We start from the raw sequence: 24,542 nt of genomic DNA on the forward strand, positions 1-24,542 counted from the left end.
AAGTGAGGAATGACAGGATCCATCTGAAGCGGAGTTGGTGTGGGATCAGCCTGCAGAGGCTGATTAATGAAATCACAATTTTAAGAGAATTCTCCCAACCGATCAGTGAGAGAAAGTCCATAAACTCTCAATCTGCAAACTTCTACCTTTCTTCTTATTTTCTAGTAAATCTATTTTGACCTCCATAGTATTGTTTACTTCTGTTAGACTGTGATTAAGACATGGTTACCTTTACCACCATCGCTAATCCCTCTATTTTCACCTCAGTGTGGTTACTTTTGAGCCAAGCTTTTCACATTTCTTAGCAAACTTTATTTTTCCTGAAATGTATCATAATAAGAGCAATTCATAATCTCATTGGGTCAAGTCCTGCAGTCCTTAGCCAGGCAAAGTTCCTACTGAAATATTAGGGTAACTCCACTGAAGTAAATGGAATCACTGTGGATTTAATTGAAAACAGGTTAACCTAAGGTATTTTCTTCCTGCGGCTTCTGATACTCTTTCTTGTGTTAATAGTACCTGACTACAAAAGTATCCTGAATTATTTCAGAGGGGCTGTCATAAACATACAGCTAAGGGTAGCATAAAATCCCTCCTGAGTAGCTGTACTGAATTGCCTGACCTGTAAGGGGTTAATCAGTTCAATTAACCTAGTTGGCACCTGACCAGAAGGACCAATGAGGAAAGAAGATACTTTCGAATCTGGGGTGGGGGAGGAAGGTTTTGTTTGTGCTCTCTTTGTTTGTTTCCTCTCGGGATGGAGAGAGAGACCAGGGCAGGAAAAAAATCTCCTAAAAACGTACATGAAATAAGCATCTAAGATTACAAAAACTGTAAGTAAGGCAAGGAAATGCATTAGAGTATCTTTTGGTTTAGCTTGTGAATTTTCCCTATGCTAAGAGTGAGTTTTATTCCTGTTTTTGTAACTTTGAAGCTAAGCCTAGAGGGGAATCCTCTTTGCTTTAAATCTTTTTGTTACCCTGTAAAGTTACCTTCAATCCTGATTTTGCAGAAGTGATTCTTTTACTTTTTTCGTTATAATAAAGTTCTTCTTTTAAGAACCTGATTGATTTTCAGTGTCTTAAAAACCAAGGGGGTTGGTTTGTGCTCACATTGTAACCAATTGGTTAGTATATTATTCTCAAGCCTCCCCAGGAAAGGGGGTGAAGGAGCTTGGGGGGATATTTTGGGGAAATAGGGATTCCAAGTGGTCCATTTCGTGAATTTTTGTTTAAATCACTTGATGGTGGCAGCAATACCGTCCAAGGACAAGGAAAGGATTTGTGCCTTGGCAAAGTTTTTAACCTAAGCTGGTAGAAATAAGCTTAGGGGTCTTTCCTGGGGGTCCCCACATCTGTACCTCAGAGTTCAGAGTGGGGAAGGAACCCTGACAGGGTCTATTTGTGGAGTATGGCTCTATTCAACGGGAGTAATGGTATGAGAATCTGTACCTAACTATTCAGCCGCATAAAGGCACATTCTGTGAAACCAATCATCTATTTAGAAATTAGTACATAGTACTGCAAAGCTTTGTCAAGCTAAACTGCATGTCTTTATATGGCTGCTGTTCTGTCATATTAGTTTAAATATTATTTGCTGAGCACATGAAAAGGTGACAAATAATGCTTTGATGTTTATAATCTAAGGGCCCAATACTGCTAATAACATTACTCAAGTATGTAGTCCAGTACACCTACCCAGTGCTGCTGACCTAAGTAGTTACAGGATCAAGCACAAGAACAGCAGATAGGATGCACTGAGAAGCCCAGAAGAATCAATAATTTGTATCTCTGAAGTGTGTGGGATTGATCCAGTGCCCATTGGAATCAGTTGGAAGACTGCCATTGACTGCAGATGGGCTTTGGATCAGGCTCTGTGTGTGTAATTTGGCTCATTTCCAGGCAGTGCAGAAGGGAGTGAGTCTTTAGAGGAACTTGAAAGCGGGGAGGTAGTGAACTGGGATGAGGACTACATTGCATGTGCAGAAGGTACTGTGGGAAAAGGCACAAGAGGCAGATGTGGAAGTTTGAGCTGAATGCGTATAAAGCTGAGTAGTATCGCATAATTCATCCTTCACTAATCAGGGTTTTACTGCTGGTTCTGTCCACTAGTACAATGATCTCAGATCCAGAGATATCATTATGAGGAAAGAGAGTACAGCCCTAGGTAGAATTTTAATTATTTTTATGCTAAATCTGTTTCCCAAAATGATCCTTAGTAAGTTTGTTCTCAGCTCTAATTGTAAAGAGCGCCAAAACCAAAACAAGAGCTGAGACAGGTTCAAACCAAACACTGAAACTGAACATCTCCACACTTTCAGAAAGTTTGAATCAAGTCTCAACTTTGTGGATCAGCCCAGTCCCAGTGGGGGCTGAGAAGGGGGAAAAGGTGGTCCGCTTCTGATTTAAATCTGGAATAACTGATCAACTTCAATGAGTTATTCTGGATTTACTCCAGTGTAACTGAGATGAGAATCAATCCCAAAGTAGTTTATATCAATGTCAATCTTAAAAAAAAAAAAAAAAAAGAGGAGGGAGGGCAGTTTCTTTATATATGGGGCTAAATCCTGACCCCAAGGAAGGCAGTGAGAGTTTTGCCATTGACTTCTGTGGGGCCAGGATTTTACCCATAGACGATAGAGGAGATACAATTGTGAGTGTGTGTGTGTCTTTCCTTTTTTTATTCCTGGCTTTCACATTCACAAATCCTCAGACAGTGTCGGCACTCCAGAATCCATCCTCTTCTTCATCCCAGAAGGCTGACGTGGTCACTTTCTCTGCTTCACTCCTGTATGATTTTTTTTAATAAAGTTGGAAGAAAGATTTTTACAATGTTTTAATTTGTAGATGAAACATACCCAGAGTTAGTGCAAAATTCTCCAGTTTACACTGAGAGCTAGATTCATGCCTGGTGGAGTCAGTGAAGTCATGAATTTGACTCTGTGTATCTCATGTCAACAGACATAAATTTGCCTCCAGGTATCTCTTATCCCCAGTACAGCTCTCTGGTGCATGTTCTGCACTACTCCTATATATGAAATGAGTGGAGAATATAAACTAGATACCTGCAGAGTAGATTGGAAAGGAAAAATTTCCTTTTACAGGTTGCACATCACATACTCTTTGTTCATTTTGTTGGACATGGGCTTACTTGCCTCTGCAAAGAGCGTCACTCACTTCTAAACAGGTATCAACAAGATTGGAACTGCTAGAACAGTCAGTTTCCTTGCTTACAGTAACTGTATACCACCAACTCCTTGTAGTGGCTATTCACTCAGTCTATCAATGTTTAACTTGGAGGCCTGATGAGATTCTAATGGAATCCTAGTCTTTTTTAGTGTTATATAAAACTTTAAGAGTCCTGCTTTAGAGATTTTGTTGCTTGGTTATCTCTCCCCTGAGTGTTCATGTTACTTAGGCTTTCTGCCAACCAATACAACGTTCAGAAGGAGTGAATACTTCACTTTAATGGAGTAGATTTTAAAAATGGATATTTATTGCTCTGGGGGGATTTTCCCCTTTTATTTTTATGGTTGCTTTGTTTGTTGTACAAATTGTTTCAGTACCATCACCAGAGCCATTTTTCAGTTGTATTTGTTAGAGGAGGAAGAGGGATTTTTTTGTATAATGTTTAAGATGCAAAGGAGATTTGCACACAAATGGTTGGTTGTCCTTCTTCAAGAAAACTGGTCATGGGGGATTTCTCTTTGAAAGAATTTTGCTGCCCTATTCCTTGTTGTTTCTCCTTTCCATTAAAATACTGCAAGAATGTATTTCTTCTTAGATCTGCAATTGCAGTCCGCTTACCAAACTGCCTGTAGCTCGGGTGAAGCAGTTACAGAGTGAAAAGTTAATATGTATCCAGAGCATAATGAAAAAGAAAAACTGAAAAAAGCAATTCAGTGCAGACCTGCTGGTTCATGCTAACTCTTGTTTAACATGGTATTTCCAGTTAAAACAGTCATAGAATGGTACAGTCTTGCATCCAACAAAGTGGGTATTCACCCACGAAAGCTCATGCTGCAAAACGTCTGTTAGTCTATAAGGTGCCACAGGATTCTTTGCTGCTTTTACAGATCCAGACTAACACGGCTACCCCTCTGATACTTGACAGTATTCTGAGGTATCTGAAATATCTGATTTAAGCTTTTAGAATACTTCCTTATTTTTTTTCAATGTCATTAAATTGTTTCTAGAAAAGTAGCTGACTTTATGCTTTGTCATTGTAGAATCAAGTTAACTTTTCTGCAAAGACTCATTCATTGATTCAAATTACTATACAGTTTGATAATCAAGAGCTAATGTTTCTGCTTACAATTTATTTGCAATTTTGGGTTTATTTCTCCATGCTTTGTTTCTTTTAATTTTTACCATCATCATTATTATTTGTTTCTTTAAATACTTTAACACCTATCATAACTTACAGAGAGATTGATCTGGTAAGACAATCAGTAATTACTTGATTTGGTTATAGAGTGGAACCCTTCAGTAGGAGATCAAATAAAAGCACTTTGACTAGGAAGTGAGATCTCCTTCTCTGTTTTCTCTTCTGTTTGTTGTTATACCATTCCCATTGCCACATATCAGTTGTATTAACACACATGAAAAATTCCTTTAAATTTTATCAGAAAATATATTTATTATGCGTTGAAGAATCATAGAAATGTAGGGCTGTAAGGGACCTCGAGAGGTCATCAAGTCCTGCCCCCTGCTCTGAGGACCTAGTCCAGTACTTAACTATCCTTATAGTTAGAAAGCTTTTCATAGTATCTAACCTAAATCTCTCTTGCTGCAGATTAAGCCCATTGCTTCTGGTACTACCTTCAGTGGAAATGGAGAACAATTGATCACTGTCCTCTTTATAACAGCCCTTCACATATTTGAAGACTGTTATCTGGTTCCCCCCTCAATCTTCTTTTCTCAGGACAAAGTATGCCAGGTTTTTTTATAACTGTTCCTCATAGCTCAGGTTTTCTAAACCTATTATCATTTTTGTTGCTCTTCTCTGGACTCTGTCAAGTTTGTCCACATCTTTCCTAATGTGTGGCACCCAGAATTGGACACAGTACTGCATCTGAGGCCTCACCAGTGCCAACTAGAGCAGAATAACTACCTCCCATGTCTGACATACAACACTCCTGTTAATACATCCCAGAATGATATTGGACTTTTTTGCAATTACATCACACTCTTATTTAATTTGTGATACAGTTTAGGCCCCCACATCTTTTTCAACAGTACTGCCACCTAGCCAGGTAGTCCCCATTTTGTAGTTATGCATTTGATATTTTGTTCCAAAGTGAAGTACTTTTCACTTGTGTTTATTGAATTTCATCTTGTTGATTTCAAACCAGTTCTCTAAGGGTATGTTTACACTGAAATTAGACACCCATGTCTGGCCCATGCCAACTTACTCGGGCTTGCTCAGCTCAGGCTAAGGGCTGTTTAATTGCACTCTAGACATTTGGGCTTGGGCTGGAACTGGGTTCTAGGACCCTGCGAAGTCCTGCAGCCCAAGCCTGAACATGTACACGGCGTTAAACAGCTCCGTGAGCCCTAGCTCCATGAGCCCGAGTCAACTGACATGGGCCAGCCATGAGTGTCTAATTGCAGTGTAGACATACCCTAAATGGTCAAGGCTGTTTTTGAATTCTAATCCTGCCCTCGAAAGTGCTAGCAGCCTCTTCCAGTTTGGTGTCATTTGCAAATTTTATAAGCATACTTTCCACTCCATTATCCAAGTCATTAAGGAAAATATTGAATAGTACCAGACCCAGGACTGACCTCTGCAGGACCCCACTAGATACCCCTTTCCACTCTCCCAGTTTGACGGTGAACCATTAACAACTATTCTTTGAATAGGTCTTTCAACCAGTTTGCACCCATCTTACAGAAATTTCATCTAGACCACATTTCCTTAGGTTGCTTATAAGAATGTCATGTGGGACTGTGTCAAAAGCCTTATTAAAATCAAGATATATCATGATCAAGATATATCATGTGGTTTGACTTGATTTGTTCTTAACAAATACATTCGGACTATTCCGTATAACCCTATAATCCTCTAGGTGTTTACAAATTGATTGACTTATAGTGGACTGGTTGCTGGCTCTTTTATTAAAGATTTCTCAAAGTCCAAAAGTCTGCATGAGGGATGATAGCCACCCATAAGGCAGAATTATCCAAAGGTGCACACTCTAGGTTTCATTGTGGAAAAAGACTCGGTTACATGTTATGAGGACTAAAGGTCACTGTAGCATTACACCTCCCACCTGGATTTCACAGAGCTGTGATACGTAAGAAGTATGTTCAGGGAGTCCCCAAATACCAACACTATAGGAAATATTAAATTACTTGAATAGAGAAAAGGTTGCTAGTAACAGTCGGGGGTAGATTGGCTGAGTCATAAACCAGACGATTCAGCTATAAGCACAGGTTGTGGCAGCCATTCCTCATTGCAGTGCAGATCCCCTAGTTCTCTCATCACCACTGCAGATCTCCAATTTCAAACAAGATCACCCTTTCTCTTGTTTATTAAATGGTTTTACATTTGTGTGCTATAAACAGGAATTATACTTGTATCTAAACTACCAATCTGCTGTGTCTATGCACTCTTTCTGCATAGAAGAATAAGGAAGGATTAATGAATGCAGCCTTAGATTCTTATATTATGAGAACCCTCTGTATTGTCAGGATATTCCAACAGCATTTCAGAATGGAAACAATCTCCCGTTTGTAGCATGTCTGCTTGTGTTCAGCTCTGCGCCTTGTTTGCTTTTGTCAAGTGTATCATTCTCTTTTCAGCAGGCCTTGAGGATTCCACTCCATTTGGAGTTGGAGATTTATATAGTTAAATATCCTACTCCTTTAAAATGGGGCAAGCCCATGCTTAGTGTTTTATGTAGAAAATGTGTCATTCTAATTCTTGAAGAGTTTCAGTACACAAGAGGGGTGAGTTGTCTTTGGGTAGGTCTCCACAGATTGCAGAAGCGAGCCTCCCTGCTTAGGTCAACAGACTTGGGTAAGCGGGGCTCCAGCTAGTGCGCTAAAAATAGCTCTGCGGACAGTGGTTTCAAGTTGCAGCTCAGGCTGGAGCTCGGGCTCTGATTGTTGGGGTGGAGAGGGAGCCTGTGGTTATAAAGCAACTCACCAGTAAATGCATTCCTTAATGTCTTCTTAGTAAACTTGTTTGTTTGATTATTTTGTTCCTTCGTATTCATCACCGCACCTGAGTATACAGATTTATAGTAATTTCTTATGAGGGAACCATGTTGTGTATCACTATAATCTACCTGACCTCTTTGCTTGGCTAATGCTGGGTATCCATTCAGATAATCGTGTCTGAATTGGTGTCCACAGCTGGTAGTGGAAAATAGGAAGGGATTTTTCAAGTGTTTGTTTCAGAATTCTAATAATAACTTAATAAAATTAGAGTTTAGGAACTTTGGCCCTGCTTCAGTCAAGCACATGCTTAAAGTTAAAAGTTCTAGCTTAAATGCTTTCCTCAGCAGCGATGCTTTTCTGAATTGAGGCCTTGATTTTTATCTTCTGGTTTGAGGGATTGTAGCTTTTGTTGTTTCTAGATTTGTGTGAAAGATTCCTTTTTAGGGTTTTACCTGGACAGTCTGGTTTTTGGCTTTTGTGTCTGGGTGCCATTTCGGGTTGCCAGGTGCCCAGTTTTCAACCGTAAAGTCCGGTCGAAAAGGGGACCTGTCAGCGTTTGGTCAGATGTACTGACCTGACACCAAAAGTCTGGTTACTCCGGGGTGAGGAGAAGTGCCAGATCATTAACCTAAGCCAGCCCCTGCTCAGCCAGGGCCACTTCCTTTTTGTAGGCAAGCTCCTCAGGGCCGCCCAGAGGATTCAGGGGGCCTGGGGCAAAGTGGGGGAGCTGCGGTGCTTGTACTCACCCAGCGACGGTCCGGGTCTTCTGCAGCACTGAAGGGCCCCTCGCCGCCATAATGCCGCCAAAGATCCGGACTGCCAGGCCAGGGCTCGTGGGGTCCCTGTGGGGCCTGGGGCAAATTGTCCCACTTGCTGCCCCCCGCCCCCCCTCCCCCCCCCCCCCGGGTGGCCCTGAAACTCCTTGTCAGGCTGCAGCAGCTCCCGTCCCATCCCCGGGGCAGAAGGAGAGAGGTGGAGACAATCCAGTAAGTGGCGGGGGCGCTGGCACTGTTTCTGGGATTAATTTAATTATATAAACCCACATTAGTTTCTATGAATACTTTTTACATGCAGGATCTGGGTAGATATAATCAAGCATAACAACGGCAGTTACCTCACAACCCCCCACATTCTGGTAGACAAATTTTAAATAATTAACGCAGAGAACTAGTTTTCTGTTGAGGAGTTAATTCTGCAGCAGCCTTTGCATCAGCCTCTGCAGATTTTGTATGGTGTAAAGGGGCTCAAGAATGTCTCCTACAGACCTTGTAAACTACAAACTCACTAAGCATTTTTGAAAATCTTGACCAAATTTTAATGCATGTGCAAAAGTTGTTAGGGCTAAGGTTGTGTGTACAAACTTACCTTTGCTATTTCCTTGAGTGTTTAAGATTAACAAAAATCTTAATATAGGGTTGGGGTGGGGTTTGGTATGGAATAAAATTTCAGCATTTAAGGATAAAAAACTTCAGGAGTTTGTAAATCAGTATACATGTCTCTTAACAACTGAATGACTTGACTGTATAGTTGTTTGGAAATTGAGGTAAATGTCAGTAGGACACTCTGAAAAGAGAAAAAAAAAGAAAGCACTATGCATGTCACCTGTATCCTGCCCATTCTTTATATAAATGCACACACTTTAAAAATACTATATTCCTGGCTCAGTTGTACTTAGGCAGTGACACCTGCAGTAAAACTGAATTCCATTAAAGGGGAAATGCAACATTTATCTGTTTACACCATTCACAGTTGGGAGTGAACATTTGATCCTGGGTGGTTGAAAACAATATCAAATGCTGGAACCATTGACACATTTTTTAGCTGACAGGAAGTATTCAGGTTTTTACATGATAATGTCACCTTCTTCCTGGTATATATTTATCACCAGTTCTGAAAGCAGCCTAGAAATCTAAAAATTAGAGCCAGCATTGTGAAGTATTTGAAAAAGGATCACTGAGAGGAAACACTATCCTGAACTATGCAGAGAATTAAAGTTTGAGAAACAGTGAGGCATATACATACACTCCATTGCAATTACAACTACTTAACTTGATGCACAGGCATTTAAAAACACGTTAGCTTTTTTTTTTTTTAAGCAATAATAACTGATCTCCTTCACTGGTATCTCTGGCAATTTGTTGTTTAGTTGGAATCTGGTGCCAAGTGTTTCCTACTGATCTTTGTTTCTCCTTCTTCCAGGCGAGTATTGCGAAGTGAATGCCCGCTCTGGCCGCTGCGTGCCGGGAGTGTGTAAAAACGGAGGAACCTGTGTTAATCTGCTGGTAGGAGGTTTCAAATGTGAGTGTCCCCCAGGAGAGTACGAGAGACCTTACTGTGAGATGACAACAAGAAGTTTCCCTCCGCAGTCGTTTGTCACCTTCAAAGGGTTAAGACAGCGCTTCCATTTCACGGTTTCCCTCATGTAAGTTTGTTTCCCTTCTGTCTTGATAAGAAAGGATTCAGTCCAATTCTCTCCTTGATTTGGATTTAGGGCCAAATGTTGTTGTATATTTGTAGCCCCCAGAGTTAAATAGTTGCGCAAGTGGTTACTGTGGGAAGTCTGCCATCGACGTCTATGGGAGCAGAATTAGAATCATGCTGCTTGAGATTATGATTAATCGTGTCATTATGGTATTGTCCAAAAGGTAGCCAGGAGTGGGGCCCCATTGTGCTCAGCACTGTACGAACACAGAGCAGTTAGATGGTCCCTGCCCCGAAGAGCATTATTTGAAAGCCGGATTGTGGGCAGGAATTAAAAGCAGTCTTGCTGTCTCTAATATGAAGTGCTGACTGTGTCCCTCCTATCGTAAAACTTTTCACTTTCAGAATATTCAGCTCCTCTGCCACACAGATCAGTGTTTTGTTTCGTGTAGTTTTGTTTGTACTGAAGTATTGCAAAATCCTGTACACAGATAGAGGGAATGGGCTCCGTCAAGCCCTCATGGCTCAGGAGGGCACAGTTGGGCCAGCAGGAGACGCTGTGCGTGGAGAGAGGAAATGTGAGAGTCTGCCGGGGGAGGGCCTATTCAGTTTGCAGCTGGCAGAGGCTGGCGAGGAGCTGGACTAAAACAGCATGTCCCACAACTGGCCTGGCCATACCTCTACCCAACTCATGCTGCCCGCCTTTGGGTCTGTGCTGATCACCAGTGGGGCACCCAGCAGAGTTGGGGTTGCTGGCTCCCTCTACCACCCTCTGCTGCTCCTGGCACTCCTACAAAGAGGGTTGTATAGCACAGGGACAGATGCAGCTGCATAAAATTCATTGCTGCCTTAAGCTAAATTAACTTTATGGCATAGTCCCTGCACACTTTAAGCAGGGAGGTGATGGCATCTGTCTCTGCTCCCAGACCACCTCCTCCTGCCCTAATCACCGTCTCCCTGTGTATGAATGCACAAGCTCACCCAAGGATCTCTGTGAGCACCAAAGTTTGGGAGAATGATGCTTTGGAGGTAGATTTTACCATGATTTAGCTGGTCAAGGGTTGACTTTGGCTGAGTCAAGGTAAAATGTGCTAAGCTGCGTCTACACCACTGAAAGGATTGGGGTTACCTAATATGGATAAAAACAAGAAGAAGAAGCTAACTTCTTGTTAGAAGAAAAAGAGGTCCGGGTTAGCTATTGAATTAGCTAAAATCAATCACTTTACTTAGGCTAAGAAACCCCTCAAAGTTAGCTTGTTCTTGTTATACTCTCAAGCGTAGCTTGCTGCTTCTTTGCAGAATGTTTCCATTTCACTCTTGATCTTGCCTTAACACTACAGTGGTCACATTTTTTCTGAGTGTGTGGAGTCTTGAAACCATGGTTAAATCAAAGCATGCAGTTACAATTAATATAATTTTTCAAGGTTAGTATGGAAGGTTGTGAAAACTGTGAAGAATATATAGAATGGCTTTGCATTGATTCTGATCAAAATTAGACCACAAAACCGAATAAGAAGGTTTTCAAGCGTCAACTCTGCTGGACAAGAGAAAGCTGAGGGGAAAAAAAGGCTTGGAACTGTCAGATTTACATGAAATGCAAAGGGAGTGTTGGAGGCAGGCTGCCAGCTCAGCTCCTGTACTACCAGAGAATTGTTCCAGCAGCGGATGGTGTCATTTTACATGCTTCCAGGAAGATTCTCAAAGTGTGGTGTGTGAAACTGTTCTGCTGCAGGTTAGAATGGCTCACAGTCAGCTTGTGGGACTTACTGAGAAACAGCAAGCAGTAAGGCTTGGCATCATAGTTTTCACACCAGGCAGCCACTTCAAAATCTTTAAAAACTCAACAGGCATATTTGGTGCTGAATTAAACCCCATTAGCTTCATGGCATTGCACAGGATGTAAATTAGCACAGAATTTGTCCCTATATGGGTCAGGGTGACGAACTATGTGGGCGTTTAGATTTTATGCTGAGTATTTTCTTGCCCTTTATTCTCCTCCAACACAGGAGGGAAACATTACTTCAGGATATTCAAGAAGTAGAAATTTGGCTAGACAAAGTATTTGCCATTACATATTTTTTGATTTGTGATTATTCCTATTATCTCAGGGTGTCTAGCGTCCCTCGGCCTCACTTCCCCCAAAAGAGGTCAAAGAGTGGTAGGTTTATCTAGTTCATCCTCATGACTAAAATGGGATTTTAAAAATAATCCATATGTTCACTGACTATGTTACAAGCTAATGAGGCATTCTGAGCATTTAAATGGTTTGGAACCTATACATTATACTCACCATATGTTCTTACAGAAGGGAAAAGGAAAGAGAACAAGTAGTCAGATGCTATTTACCATATACTCTATTTCTGCATGCTAAATCTCACTGTTATTTTGGGACATTTATCAGATGTGCCCCACCTCCTCTCCATCTCTCCTCTCTCCCAAGAGTTCTTAGTCATTCAGCCTCACTTAAAGGGAATTGTCAACTGATTTTTTAAAAAAGATTGATTTCCAACAATTCCAGTCTCTGATAAAGCACTCTGTAAGTAGTACGTCCTGAAATTAAAACAAAGAGCCAAAACCTTCCCTTTAAAAAAAAAAAAGACAGGTGTTTTTCTGCTCCCCAGCTGATGTGTATATACAGCTCTTTGCAGCAAAGAGAGCTAAAGCAAGAACACCAAATTGCTAGTGTATGAGACAAGAAGTTCAATTGACCATCAACAGAACAGTGAAACTGAATTTATACAAAGTATTGTTAAATGCACAAGGTAAACAAACTGAAAAAATAGAAAAAATATATATTTTACCCACGTTCAGTTATAGTACTCTTAGCAGTAGTTCCTAGTAACATTTTCAGACAGAAATATGAAGTTGACACTGTTATTCAACTAACTAATCGCTTCTGCCCTCTAGGAAAGCAAGGCCTGGTCTACACTTGGAGGGGGGGATTGATCTAAGATACGCAACTTCATCTACAAGAATAGCGTAGCTGAAGTCAACGTATCTTAGATCGACTTAGATTGACTTACTTCGCATCCTCGCGGTGCGGGATTGACGGCTGCTGCTCCCCTGTCGACTCCGCTTCCGCCTCTCACCCTGGTGGAGTTCCGGAGTCGACGGGGAGCGCGTTCGGGGATCGATGTATCGCGTCTAGACGAGACGCAATACATCAATCCCCAATAGATTGATCACTACCTGCCAAATCCGGCGGGTAGTGTAGACATACCCCAGGTGATTTCTCCCAAAATTGTTTTGATGGAACAGTTTTCTCTCAAAAAGTACAGTTCAGTCAAAATTGAAACATTTCATAGGAATATGCCAGTTTTGATGTATTTTGTACAGGACTTTTATCATCTCATTTTGATAATATTGAAACATTTCATTTCATTTCAATGTTATCATTTGGGGGTGGATAACTCAGTGATTTGAGCATTGGCCTGCTAAACCCAGGGTTGTGAGTTCAATCCTCAAGGGGGCTATTTAGGGATCTGGGGCAAAATCAGTACTTGGTCCTGCTAGTAAAGGCAGGGGACTGGACTCAATTCAATGACCTTACAGGATCCCTTCCAGTTCTATGAGATAGGTATATCTCCATATATTATTATATTTCATTTCTAATTCTGTATTATAGTACAATATTAATTTCAATGCTACATTCATATATAAAACATAATATTTAATAGGTGAATATAATGTAAATGTTTTTAAAAAATTAAATAAAACTATAAAATCAAAATGACACATTTTACCTTAATAAAATGACACATTTCAGTTGCCCCTAATCCAAATTTTTTGAAATTTTGTTTCATAAGAATTTCAGTTTTTCATTCTGATTTGGAACAGTTTTGTCCCCTGAAATGTCAGATTTTCCCACAGAATGGAAATTCTGGTTTCCAGCCAGCTCTGATTCAGGCATCTGTCTCTTTAGGGAGAACATATGGTAAGTATAACCTATATGTCTTGTTAAGAATTAAACTATGATCTGGAAAATGAAGATGCCAGGACACAGTGCTCTGAAATACCTGCCTCTTCCTAATTCTCTAGAGTCAGGATTCAGAAGATTGTGGTCATTTTCTTCCACAAGAGCCCCACTAATTGGTGCCACATTGCATGCCCTATGGTAGAGGCCATTTCTTCTTTCCATGGAACAGAGCTTTGAATTCAAATTTGTCTTTCATAGACTTATAAGACAAGTGTGTTATTTTAGAACACTCCAGACTTTTAGGTCACAAAGCTTTCTAGAGGTTGATGATCCAGAATCAATGCAGAGTACTACTGTTTAGAATTGTAAAAACTTCAGATGTCTTCTGTTTTTCTTCACACATTAAAATTAGTTATAGATATAGATAAATTTGAAGAATTTAATAATGAGCCCTACCCAAATTTTAAAGGAGCTGCAGGGGCCAAAACTAGGCTTTTCTAAAACTAGGGCTGTCAGTTATTTCCTAGCACAAAAGCGGAAACTCCTCCTGCTTCTGGAGCATCAAACTCTTGAGATTAGAGAACATTACATTAAAATGAAGAAAACCCCAACTAATTTAATGGAATCATTAAGATGCATGAATTTGCCTTACTCCCAATTGACTTGACTGGTGCAGGATCAAGCCCTGATTAACCATGTGACATCATTACTGTAAGTCTTGTCTTTCCCCTCCTCGACTCTTTTTCATCTGTGTATGACCTTCACTGCATCATTTTGAATTTAGGCTGTAAGCATTCCACACTTTCGGACACTCATCAAAGAATAATAACTCAGTCCGTTCTGACCACTGGACGGTCCTCCCTCAGAATTCAGTGTATTTGTGATTTTGCTCATTTTCAGTACCTTCTTTTTCAGTAGAGGTATTCAAAGAAGAAGCCAGATCCTCTGTAGGTTCTGTCTTGCTGACTCCTGTAGACGTCAAAATAATATGTACTGATAATTATCTTAATTGTATTATTTCCTGACAAAAGGGGTAACAAAGGAGAATGAATTTTAAGACAGATGTGTTCATAGAGTCATAGAATCATAGAATATCAGGGTTGGAAGGGACCTCAGGCGGTCATCTGGTCCAACCCCCTGCTCAAAGCAGGACCAATCCCCAACTAAATCATGCAGAAATCATGCAATGTTATGCAATGTTATGCAGTTACAGTGCAATGTTATGCAATGTTATACAGTTACAGTGCTGCATTCTGTCTTGAGATAATGATGACTGGTAGTTTTTATGTCATCTATTTTCAGAGTGGCTGGATTGTATGTTCTTCACTTTGTAGATAATTAGATATGAAATTTGTATCTGCATGTTACAGGTTTGCAACCAGAGAAAGGAATGCTCTGCTCCTCTACAATGGACGTTTTAATGAGAAACATGACTTTATTGCTCTTGAGATCATTGAAGAACAGATCCAACTAACATTCTCTGCAGGTAAGGTGTTCCTTGCCCATTTAGTTTGATACTTTTATATGTAAATACTAGCAATAACTTTACGGAGAAGAGAACATCTCACTACATTTTGAAATGAACCTCATTAAAGATTTTATGTGGTTTCCTAGATTGATTCATAGATCCCAAATTAAAGATTTTAATTGAGTTTAAAACTTTACCGAGTTATTGCTCTTTTGTACAAATGATTAACATTGCACTATTGTATTGTATAACAGTTCATTTACCCAGATCTTTTTACTTTCTTTTCTTGTATTCTTTATTTCTGTGGTTGGGATTCAGCAGCTCTTTCATCATCAACCGTTACAATACAGGGCATTTATCAAACCATTTTAACTACTGAACAACACACCTAGGGCATGATCCACATCCCACTGAAGTCCATTGAAAAACTCCTCTTGGTTTCAATGAGAATAGAATTGGGCCCTAGAGGAACAGAGGGCTTTAGATATTAGATCAACCTCTCAGTCCTTGGACATAAGGCCGGAAAAGAGAGTGCACAATCTTTGTATTTGTTGGGCATTATCAATAATTCAGCATTTCTAAGTAAAGGGGAAGATTAAAGGGAGCTATGAGCTTGAGAAGAGAACTGCCAATGTTACTATACATCAAGTAGCTGCTTGGTACTTGTTAAGTGAAGACTGATGTTTTGGAAGAGGTGCTTTTTGGTAGGCAACTGTTCACTATAAACTCCTATGGCGTTCAAACATTTAAAGATGGTCATTGTTCTTTCGTATTCATAGGTGCTCATCTGCTGTAGTTAATATTACTACTAGTATTCTTTTAATTAGATGGGGCATTAAGCTGCAGATCCTGCATAGTCAGTAACTCTCATGACATAATGTGTGATGAGATTAGTAAAATGTTTCAGCTTGTGGCAGGCTTTATATTATAACGGTGGCACCCACTATGTAGATAAGGGCTTGTCAGCATACCAATTATAAAGCCCATAGGGCATTTATAACTCTGCAATAAAAGATGATCACTAGGCTGAAAGTTGGCCTCCTCACCAATGTGTGGGGGTTTGATCTTATAATGCACCACCAAGGGAATGTACTGTATACATGTTATCCAAAAATTATTCCTCAGAGAAAGGAAAAAATTAAAAGCGAGAAAGAAGAAAAAAATTATCACTCTTTATTCTGTTGTCAATAAACATTATTGTCAGTAAAGTTCACTGATGCATATATACAGCTCCTCCAGATGGCAACTGCTGAGTAAACTAGAAGCTGCTGAGGAACTAGAAGAACCAAACTAATCAGTCATTACCACAATAAAAATGGGATGTGAAGCTGTCAATACATAGCTAAGGGCTTGAACAAAAGCCCACTAAGGATATCGGGAGTCTTTTCATTGGCTTCAGTGGGTTTTGTCTCAAGTTCTAATGAAAATCTTACATCTCTGTACCAGTCCATTAATAGATTTAACACATTTGGTTGAAAGGAATTACTTCTAGGTTTGCTAAATGTGACAGGACAGATAACTAATGATTTACAAAAGGGCTAGATGATGATTTTCATCTGGATAGCCTCAGTTATCTGACAGTGTCTCAAACACTTTCTTTATTGAGAGGAAGAAGAGAGTGGTATTGAAAATAGGAACAACCATGGTACAAGAGAAGGTTATTTGAACTTGTTGAACTTATTTTGTCCTGAAGCTATATTGTATGGGGCCAGCTATATAGTATGGGTCAGACCAGTGGTCCATCTAGCCCAGTATCCTGTCTTCCAACTGTGGCCAGTGCCAGATGCTTCGCAGGGAATGAACAGAAGAGAGTAATTATCTAGTGATCCATCCCCTGTTGTCCAGTCCCAGCTTCTGGCAGTCAGAAATTTAGGGACACCCAAAGTAGGGGGTTGTGTTCCTGACCATCTTGGCTAATAGCTACTGATGGCCCTATCCTCCATGAACATATTTAATTCTTTTTTGAGCCCATTTATACTTTTGACCTTCACAACATCCCCTGGCAATGAGTTCCACGGGTTGACTATGCATTGTGTGAAGAACTACTTCCTTGTGTTTGTTTAAGAGCTGCTGCCAACCAATTTCATTGACCCCCAGTGCTTAATTTGTAATGAAAGAGGTGCCTAGGCTCAAGACATTTTTTAATTTCATAACTGATGTGGCAATCCCAGAGGTGCAGGGCAATGAAATGCCAAACTTAGAGGTGCCAGGGCTCAGCCCTAGCACAAATTAAGCACTGGTGGCCCTTGGTTTGTGTGTTATGTGAAGGGGAAAATAACACTTTCTTATTGACTTTCTTCACACTATTCATGACTTCCATCATAATTCTTCTTAGTCATCTCTCTTCTAAACTGAAGAGTCTCAATCTTTTAATTCTTCTTATATGGAAGCTGTTTCATAATCCTGATAATTTTTGTTGCCCTTTTCTGTACCTTTTCCAATTCTAATATAGTATATCTTTTTTGAGATGAGGCACACAATATTCAAGGTGTGGGTGTACCATGGATTTATATAGTGGCATTATGTTGTCTGTCTTATTGGCTATCCTTTCCCCAGTGGTTTCTAACATTCTGATAGCTTTTTTAACTGCTGCTACCCGTTGAATAGATGTTTTCAGAGAACTATCCCTGGTGACTCCAAGATCTTTCTTGACTAGTAACAGCTAATCTAGACCCCATCATGTTGTATGTATAGTTGGGATTATGTTTTCCAATGTGCACTACTTTGCACATATCAACCTTGAATTTCATCTGCCATTTTGTTGCCCAGTCACCCAGTTTTTTAGATTCTTTTGTAACTCTTTGCAGTCAGCTTTGGACTTAACTATCTTGAATAATTTTGTATCGTCTGCAAATTTTGGCACCTCACTGTTCACCCTTTTTTCCAGATCATTTATGAATATGTTGAACAGCACAGGTCTTAGTACAGATCCCTGGGGGATCTTCTATTTTCCTCTCTCCGTTGTGAAAAATGACAATTTATTCCTACCCTTTTCCCTATTTTTTAACCAGTTACTGATCCATGAGAGGACCTTCTCTCTTAACCCATGACAGCTTACTTTCCTTAAAAGCTTTTGGTGTGGGATCTATTAAAGGCCTTTTTGAAAGTCCAAGTACACTATATCCACTGGATAACTCTTGTCCACATGTTTGTTGACCCCTTCAAAGAATTTTAATAGATTGGTGAGGCATGATTTCCCTTTACAAAAACTATGTTGCTTCTTTCCTAGCATATCAAGTTCAACTATGTGTCTGATAGTTCTGTTGTTGCTAGTTTCAGTCAGTTTGCCTGGTACAGAAGTTAGGGTTGCCAGTCTGTAATTGCCATGATTGTCTGTGGAACTTAAAAAAAAAAAAATCAGTGTCACATTATCTCTTCTCCAGTCATCTGGAACAGAGGCTGATTTAAGCAGTAGGTTACATACCACTATTTGGTAGTTCTGCAATTTCATATTTGAGATCCTTCAGAATTCTTGTGTGAATACCGTCTGGTCCTGGTGACTCATTATAGTTTAATTTATCAATTTGTTCCAAAACCTCTTCTGTTGCTGCCTCAACCTGGGACAGTTCCTCAGATTTGTCACTTAAAAAGAACGGCTCAGGTGTGGGAATCTCCCTCACATCTTCTGCAGTGAAGACTGATGCAAAGAATTCATTCCTCTTCTCTGTGACAGCCTTATCTTCCTTGAGTGCTCCTTTAGCATGTTTGTGTGTATATTTATTCATATATATGTACATATAATAACATATGCATTTTCTAAATGAAATAATCCTATTTTAATTTTTTTCTACTTTAAAAGGGATGTTATTGGGTCCCATCTGGCTGCAATTTGGGTTTTATTTAAAATACAATTTTACAAAATGTAAGACCAATAGAATTCAAAGCCTAACTTCCCTTGGAGTGTGGGTACTCGCAAATGCATCAGTGTAAATCCATTTATATTTACTTCATTGATTTACACCAGTGTACTTGTGAGCAGACATTGGCACTTTGTGTTTAAATGCTTCTAGTTTTATTTCTTCATTATTACCTACAGAGCTCAAAAACATGTTTTAAGATAGACTTTTTTTAATGGGTAAGTGTTATGAAATAATGTGCTCCTGTTCTGAGAGTTTTGTTTTATTCTTTATTTCCTGTCCTTTCCTTGTCTAAACAAGAACCAGATTGTTAGGAAGACAGCCTGAGGATGAATGAGAATAGGCTAAATTCAGTTGGTGTATATTCGGGGAATCCATTTAAATCAATGAAGTTTCATTTGGATTTGCACCAGGGCAAACGAGATCAGAATTTGGCCCAATATATTTAGAGATGCTGTTCTCTTTGGAAGGAGAATGGTTTGTTTTGTATAAATGGGTAAAAATTAACAAGAAGGTGCAAGTTTTGGATATATTGGCAGTCACACACACACACACACACACACACACACACACACACTTTAAGCAGAGATCAAGATAAAATAATTAGGGATCAATGTGTCTTTCTTCTCGAAAGCTTGCTTATGAACTTTTAGCATAATTTTTCATTATCCTTATCAATGATTGAGGCCCCTTTCAAGGTAAATGTAGAGCAGATATTAAACTGTAGTCTGCAATGTTTGAATAATCAGGGTGTATTTAAGGGATAGTCATAGACACAGAAGAGAATAGTGAAAGGTTAGTAAGAATGTAGAGGAGAATGCACGCTTTATGTTCAATATGTGAAACTATCAGCTTTGTTAACTTGTGGGAGGGGAGTTGTTTTTTCTGTGACTTATTATATAGGTAGTTTGTCTAATGTTCTTTCTTTTCTTCCTCTGTAACAGGAACTTTTGTCCAAGTGTTTAAAAAGGGGGGGAAAATCCAAAGCACTTTGCCAGGCCCTTATGTACTTTTGCTGTAAATGTTTGTTTTGTCATTACCTCACAGCAGCAATGAATAATCACCATGCTAGTTCTTCTGGTTTGCATACCTGACTTAACACCCTCTGCTCTTACAAATATAATATACAAAGCAACCCTGATTTTAAACAGTGAGTGGCTGCAAACAATATTGCTTAACCACAAGGTTAGAAATTAAAAATTCTTCTGAGAAAAGTGTTTTGTTTCTGTAACACTCCTTCCAGTAGAGCTGTCAGATTCCAGCTTCTCAGCCTTGATTAAAAGTCAATTTCATTTATATGCTTTTAGCCAGCAAGAGACTCTTCAAACAGAAATCACACTTTTGTTAATGACAGAAAAAGCAGCAAAACTCATGTTGATGTGTTCTCATTTGACAACTTTTTCAATAGCTTTGTTTATCCAGTACATCTCCTTTTACATTCTGCAGCAGCAAAAAAAACCATGTTTCACTGACATGTTACAGAAGTCACTTTTATGTTTGTGCGCCCAAAAGAGACCTAATAAAACTGAGAGTACTCAGCAACTCACAGACTCACACTCCAAATTCTTGCATGTTAAATTACCATTAGTGTATACTGTATTAGGCCTGGATTTCATGGGTGGCTGGTAAACTATTGTCTTTCAGGCAGGACTGTCTTTTTATTTGTGTTTTGTACAGTGCTGAGCAGGTCACTAAATCAGAGTAACAGTCATGGTGACTATTTTTTTTTTCTCCTCATGTTCCAACTAACATTTCAGGGGAGACCACTACAACAGTTGCACCATTTGTTCCAGGAGGGGTCAGTGATGGACAGTGGCACTCTGTACAGGTGCAGTACTACAACAAGGTAAGGTAGAACACTTCAAGAACGCTGTGTGTAAAGTAGTAAAGACAATGGGCCAGTTAGTGTGTTCTCAGCACAGTTTCATTGATTTCAATGGAATAACACCAATTTACACCACCTGAGGATCTGGCCCAGCCTGTGTAGTTGCCCTGGGATTTCTGTTTTTGTTTTAATTTTTAACTAACCCTGGCACTAGTCCTGCTCACCCGACTGAGGCAAAACTCCCCTTCATGTTCTTCCAGAGTCTAGTCACAATAGAAGTGCAGGCTCGAGTCCAGGGTGTCCTTTGAGGAAGAATAAAATTGAAAATGTTCAGTTATTTTGGGAAAAAGAACAGGAGTACTTGTGGCACCTTAGGGACTAACACATTTATTTCAGCATAAGCTTTCGTGGGCTACCGTTCACTTCTTCGGATGCGTAGAATGGAACACACAGACAGGAGATATTTATACATACAGAGAACATGAAAAGGAGGAAGTGAGCTGTAGCCCACGAAAGCTTATGCTGAAATAAATTTGTTAGTCTCTAAGGTGCCACAAGTACTGCTGTTCTTTTTGCAGATACAGACTAACACAGCTGCTACTCTAAAACCAGTTATTTTGGGCTTTTCTAGTTTTCAGTTCTTCTAAAACCCCTAGCAGTTGCTGAGGGGATGCACTGAATCACCACATTCCCCCAACCACTCTGTCCATGCCCTTTGCATGGTCAAAACCATTCACTTTGGGGGTTGCTCAGATTCACAGGTAGAAGGAAGATTGTGACTGCTTTGTGCTGCCACAGCTTCCTCACTGGTAAACTTTCCTTTTGAGGGCCCTCTGACAGTGTCTGCTATTGCCTTTTGATATTTTTTACCAGATTCTAGTATTAATATTTATTAAGTAGCTAAGTACTGAAAAAGCAGGCAGCACTGCAAGCCATGTACTTCTATTTTGGTGCATTTTCCCATGAAAATTCATGTAAAGGAAACAACATACTGTATACAGAGAATTGGAAAGTTAAGCTATGATATGGTATTTTTTGAATAATCAGGGATGATCCTACTAAATAATTTTCATTTACTGTGTACAAAGGTATAAGAGATTAGATTTAATGGAAAAAAGGCTATTCCATACACTCTACAAACTAATTAAAGGGTGCAAGGATGCTCATGTGCTCTGTGGGTAGCTTATGGGAAATGTAATTTGCTGTTTGATTATGTCAGGGATCTAGGTACACAAGTCATTTCTGTAAAGAACAAAAGATGGCTTTGAGATTAAATATTGGGTCATAGTTTAGACACAGATATCAGAGCTTCTGTATCTGTAATGGAGTTAAATAATTTGATGCTTTTTAGTCTGACATGATAGCATTATGAAGGATTAAATAAAGAAATAGATGAGTACTGTTGGCTTGTTAGAAAGGAAAGAGGATACTAACGTAAGAAGAGAAATAGAAGATGAAGGATTAATGTAATCAACAAGTTCTTTTTCCCAGTGCTGCGTCCTTTCATCACAATTTGTGTGCGACTTTGAGAAGATTAGGATTTTCATCATATTCGTAGTGTCTTCTAGCCTAAGGATATTTTATGGAGAAAATAAAATCATATCCAATTATGCATTTATTCCTGTATTATGTGCCTTTATTTTCACTGTACAACAGAGAAACAGAAGTGTAACTTGTATGTATGTGACCCTGGACACAATGAAAGTCTTTCTTGTAATCTGTAAAACACTGTTTTTGCATGTTCTTGGCTTTTTTCCCCCCAGTAAGTAGCTTTAATATAAAGAGAGTTATTTACTGAAATGATAAAGAAACCCTTAACATATTTCATGGTGAGCCATTTCTCTTCATGGGCCAGCAAGCATAGGGAAAGGAACATACATCAGCGAAAGGTTGGATTGCATAGTATGGCTACTAGTTTAAAATTCTAAAGTGCTGCCAAAAAGATAAGGAGTTGAAACAGCTCCAGCATATTCTCTAAAAGGAAAAGTGATCCTATGCAGTGGTTAAAAATAAACCTTTAACTCATTTTCAGAGTTTGTTTCTGTTTATTGAACGGATAATATAAGTTATTCTGCTAGCATAGTGAAGGACATTTTACTGTTTTAAAGCATTTGTTTATTTGTCTGCCTCTGACTGTGGTATCCCTCCCTCTGAGCTGGGGTGGACGAATCCCTGCTTTGAGAGTGGCTCTCAGTGTGAGGGGACTCTTGGGGCCTGTGTGCTGCCCTCTTCCTCCCAACAGCAGATCAAGGCTCACTGGCGAGGGAGGACAGAGGGGCCTCTGTCAGTTCTGCCATGCCGGGAGAAGAGCGCAGGGAGCTCAACACTCGGGATCAGGGTCAGTAACTGGCCTGCTGGGCTTCCCTGAAATACTCTCTCTGCTTTGCCACCTTCTTTGGAGGAGATTCTTGGGGGTCACAGATGCTCAGTTTTGAGCCTTCCAGTGTGCGTATGGACCCTTCCCTTCCACCTCCCAGACTGTTCCAGCTCTTTGGGGAGAAGGGGCCACACAGGTGTTCCTTCCCTTTTTCCCTGATGCTGTTCCCTAGAGGGTAGTTATTCCCCTTCCCCTCCTAGTCTTTTGTTAAAAATGCAGCAGCTTATTTTTTGGGATGGGCAAGGGACCAAAGCTGGGCCTTTCCCCCCTTCTCTGGTCTTCTCAGGGCTGTCAACATTAAAAGAAGTTGCAATCTCTTCAGGCTGGCCCTGCCCCCAGTGAATGATATAGGAGTCAACCTGAGCAGGGCTTTTGTCTGCAAGCAAGAAGTGAAATGAGAGGGCCAGCGGCGGGGCAGGACGCTAAGCTCGCACAGTGAATCTAAAAATATGTTTTCATTAAGAGAGGTCAGCATTGGGCATTGGCCCACACTTTTATAGAAAGGGGTGGCCTGGAAAAAAGGAGTGAAACTTTAAGAGTAAAATCAAGCACTGAAGAATGCAGTAAATGCTAAGTTTCCTTTCAATAAGTTCTGAATACAATAAGGACTTAAGAGAACAATAGAGCTCAACAGTCTAATGTGATAAAGTGGTGCAGTGAGGAAGGATTGTTGAGTTTTTATGAACAAGGGTAGAAGGAATCAAAAAATTATTTCACTCTTAATTTCACTTTTCAGCCAATCGTCCCTTCTCATCTTTTGTAAACAACCCAGTGGGGTAGTTAACAGTAGATATCTTCTCTGTCTCATACTATTGATTTAAAGGTATGATATTGCTTTTAATCACCTTAATGCTGTATTTTTGTCGTAGGCACTCTGAATAATCACTTCCTTTCTTTCCACTGATTCCAGGCACGGAATCTCACTGCCACAGAAAGAACAAGGAGTACTTGTGGCACCTTAGAGACTAACAAATTTATTTGGGCATAAGCTTTCGTGGGCTAAAACCCATTTCATCGGATACATTCAGTGGAAAATACAATAGGAAGATATATATACACACACAGAGAGAACATGAAAAAAATGGTGTTGCCATACCTCTGCCTTTTAACGTAAAAAGCTGATGCCATCTTACTGTGGTAAATCAAGCTTTGGTATCTTCAGCAATTTATCTGGGGAATCTCTAGCATTGGGGTTGGGGAGGAGAAGTCACACTCAGGTCTCAAAGTTAGTTGCATCCGTAGTACTTAACAAATAATGCAAACTGTAGTTCAGGCTCCTAGAGTGCCCCTCCAGGGGAGTGCATACCTTGCACCATCTCTCAAGGATGCTGCAGCATGCTCCTCAGCAGCCAGTCCTGCTGGCTGGGTAGGACTGGCTGCTGGCAAGATAGAGCCATGGCCCTGTCTTCTCCTGGGCCCCCCTCTTGAGGCCACCCTGGTGTAACTGAGGGGATGGTTAGGTCTTTGCTTCTAGTGATATTTATTTGTAAGGCAATTCCTTGGCAGGCTTATGTT

At 40.0% G+C, this 24,542-nt stretch overlaps 1 protein-coding gene and 1 long non-coding RNA gene across 4 annotated transcripts in view; one reads left to right on the forward strand and one right to left on the reverse strand.

Annotated features, from left to right (window-relative positions):
- CELSR1 (cadherin EGF LAG seven-pass G-type receptor 1) overlaps positions 1 to 24,542 on the forward strand; it is a 273,070-nt gene that overhangs the window by 143,010 nt on the left and 105,518 nt on the right. For all 3 annotated transcript variants that reach the window (XM_039515540.1, XM_039515523.1, XM_039515530.1), the window contains exons 3-5: positions 9,363 to 9,585; positions 14,871 to 14,986; positions 20,583 to 20,671. In XM_039515540.1, coding sequence (XP_039371474.1) covers positions 9,363 to 9,585; positions 14,871 to 14,986; positions 20,583 to 20,671 — 428 coding nt within the window. The remainder of the gene's footprint in view (positions 1 to 9,362; positions 9,586 to 14,870; positions 14,987 to 20,582; positions 20,672 to 24,542) is intronic.
- Positions 2,688 to 13,748, reverse strand: LOC120391646. Its single transcript, XR_005591427.1, has 3 exons — positions 13,601 to 13,748; positions 7,150 to 7,227; positions 2,688 to 2,787 (listed from the first exon to the last, which is right to left on the reverse strand). It is a non-coding gene; the product is annotated as an uncharacterized LOC120391646 (long non-coding RNA).

Source organism: Mauremys reevesii, linkage group 1 (genome assembly GCF_016161935.1).
Source record: "Mauremys reevesii isolate NIE-2019 linkage group 1, ASM1616193v1, whole genome shotgun sequence".
Classification (NCBI taxonomy): Eukaryota; Metazoa; Chordata; order Testudines; family Geoemydidae; genus Mauremys; species Mauremys reevesii.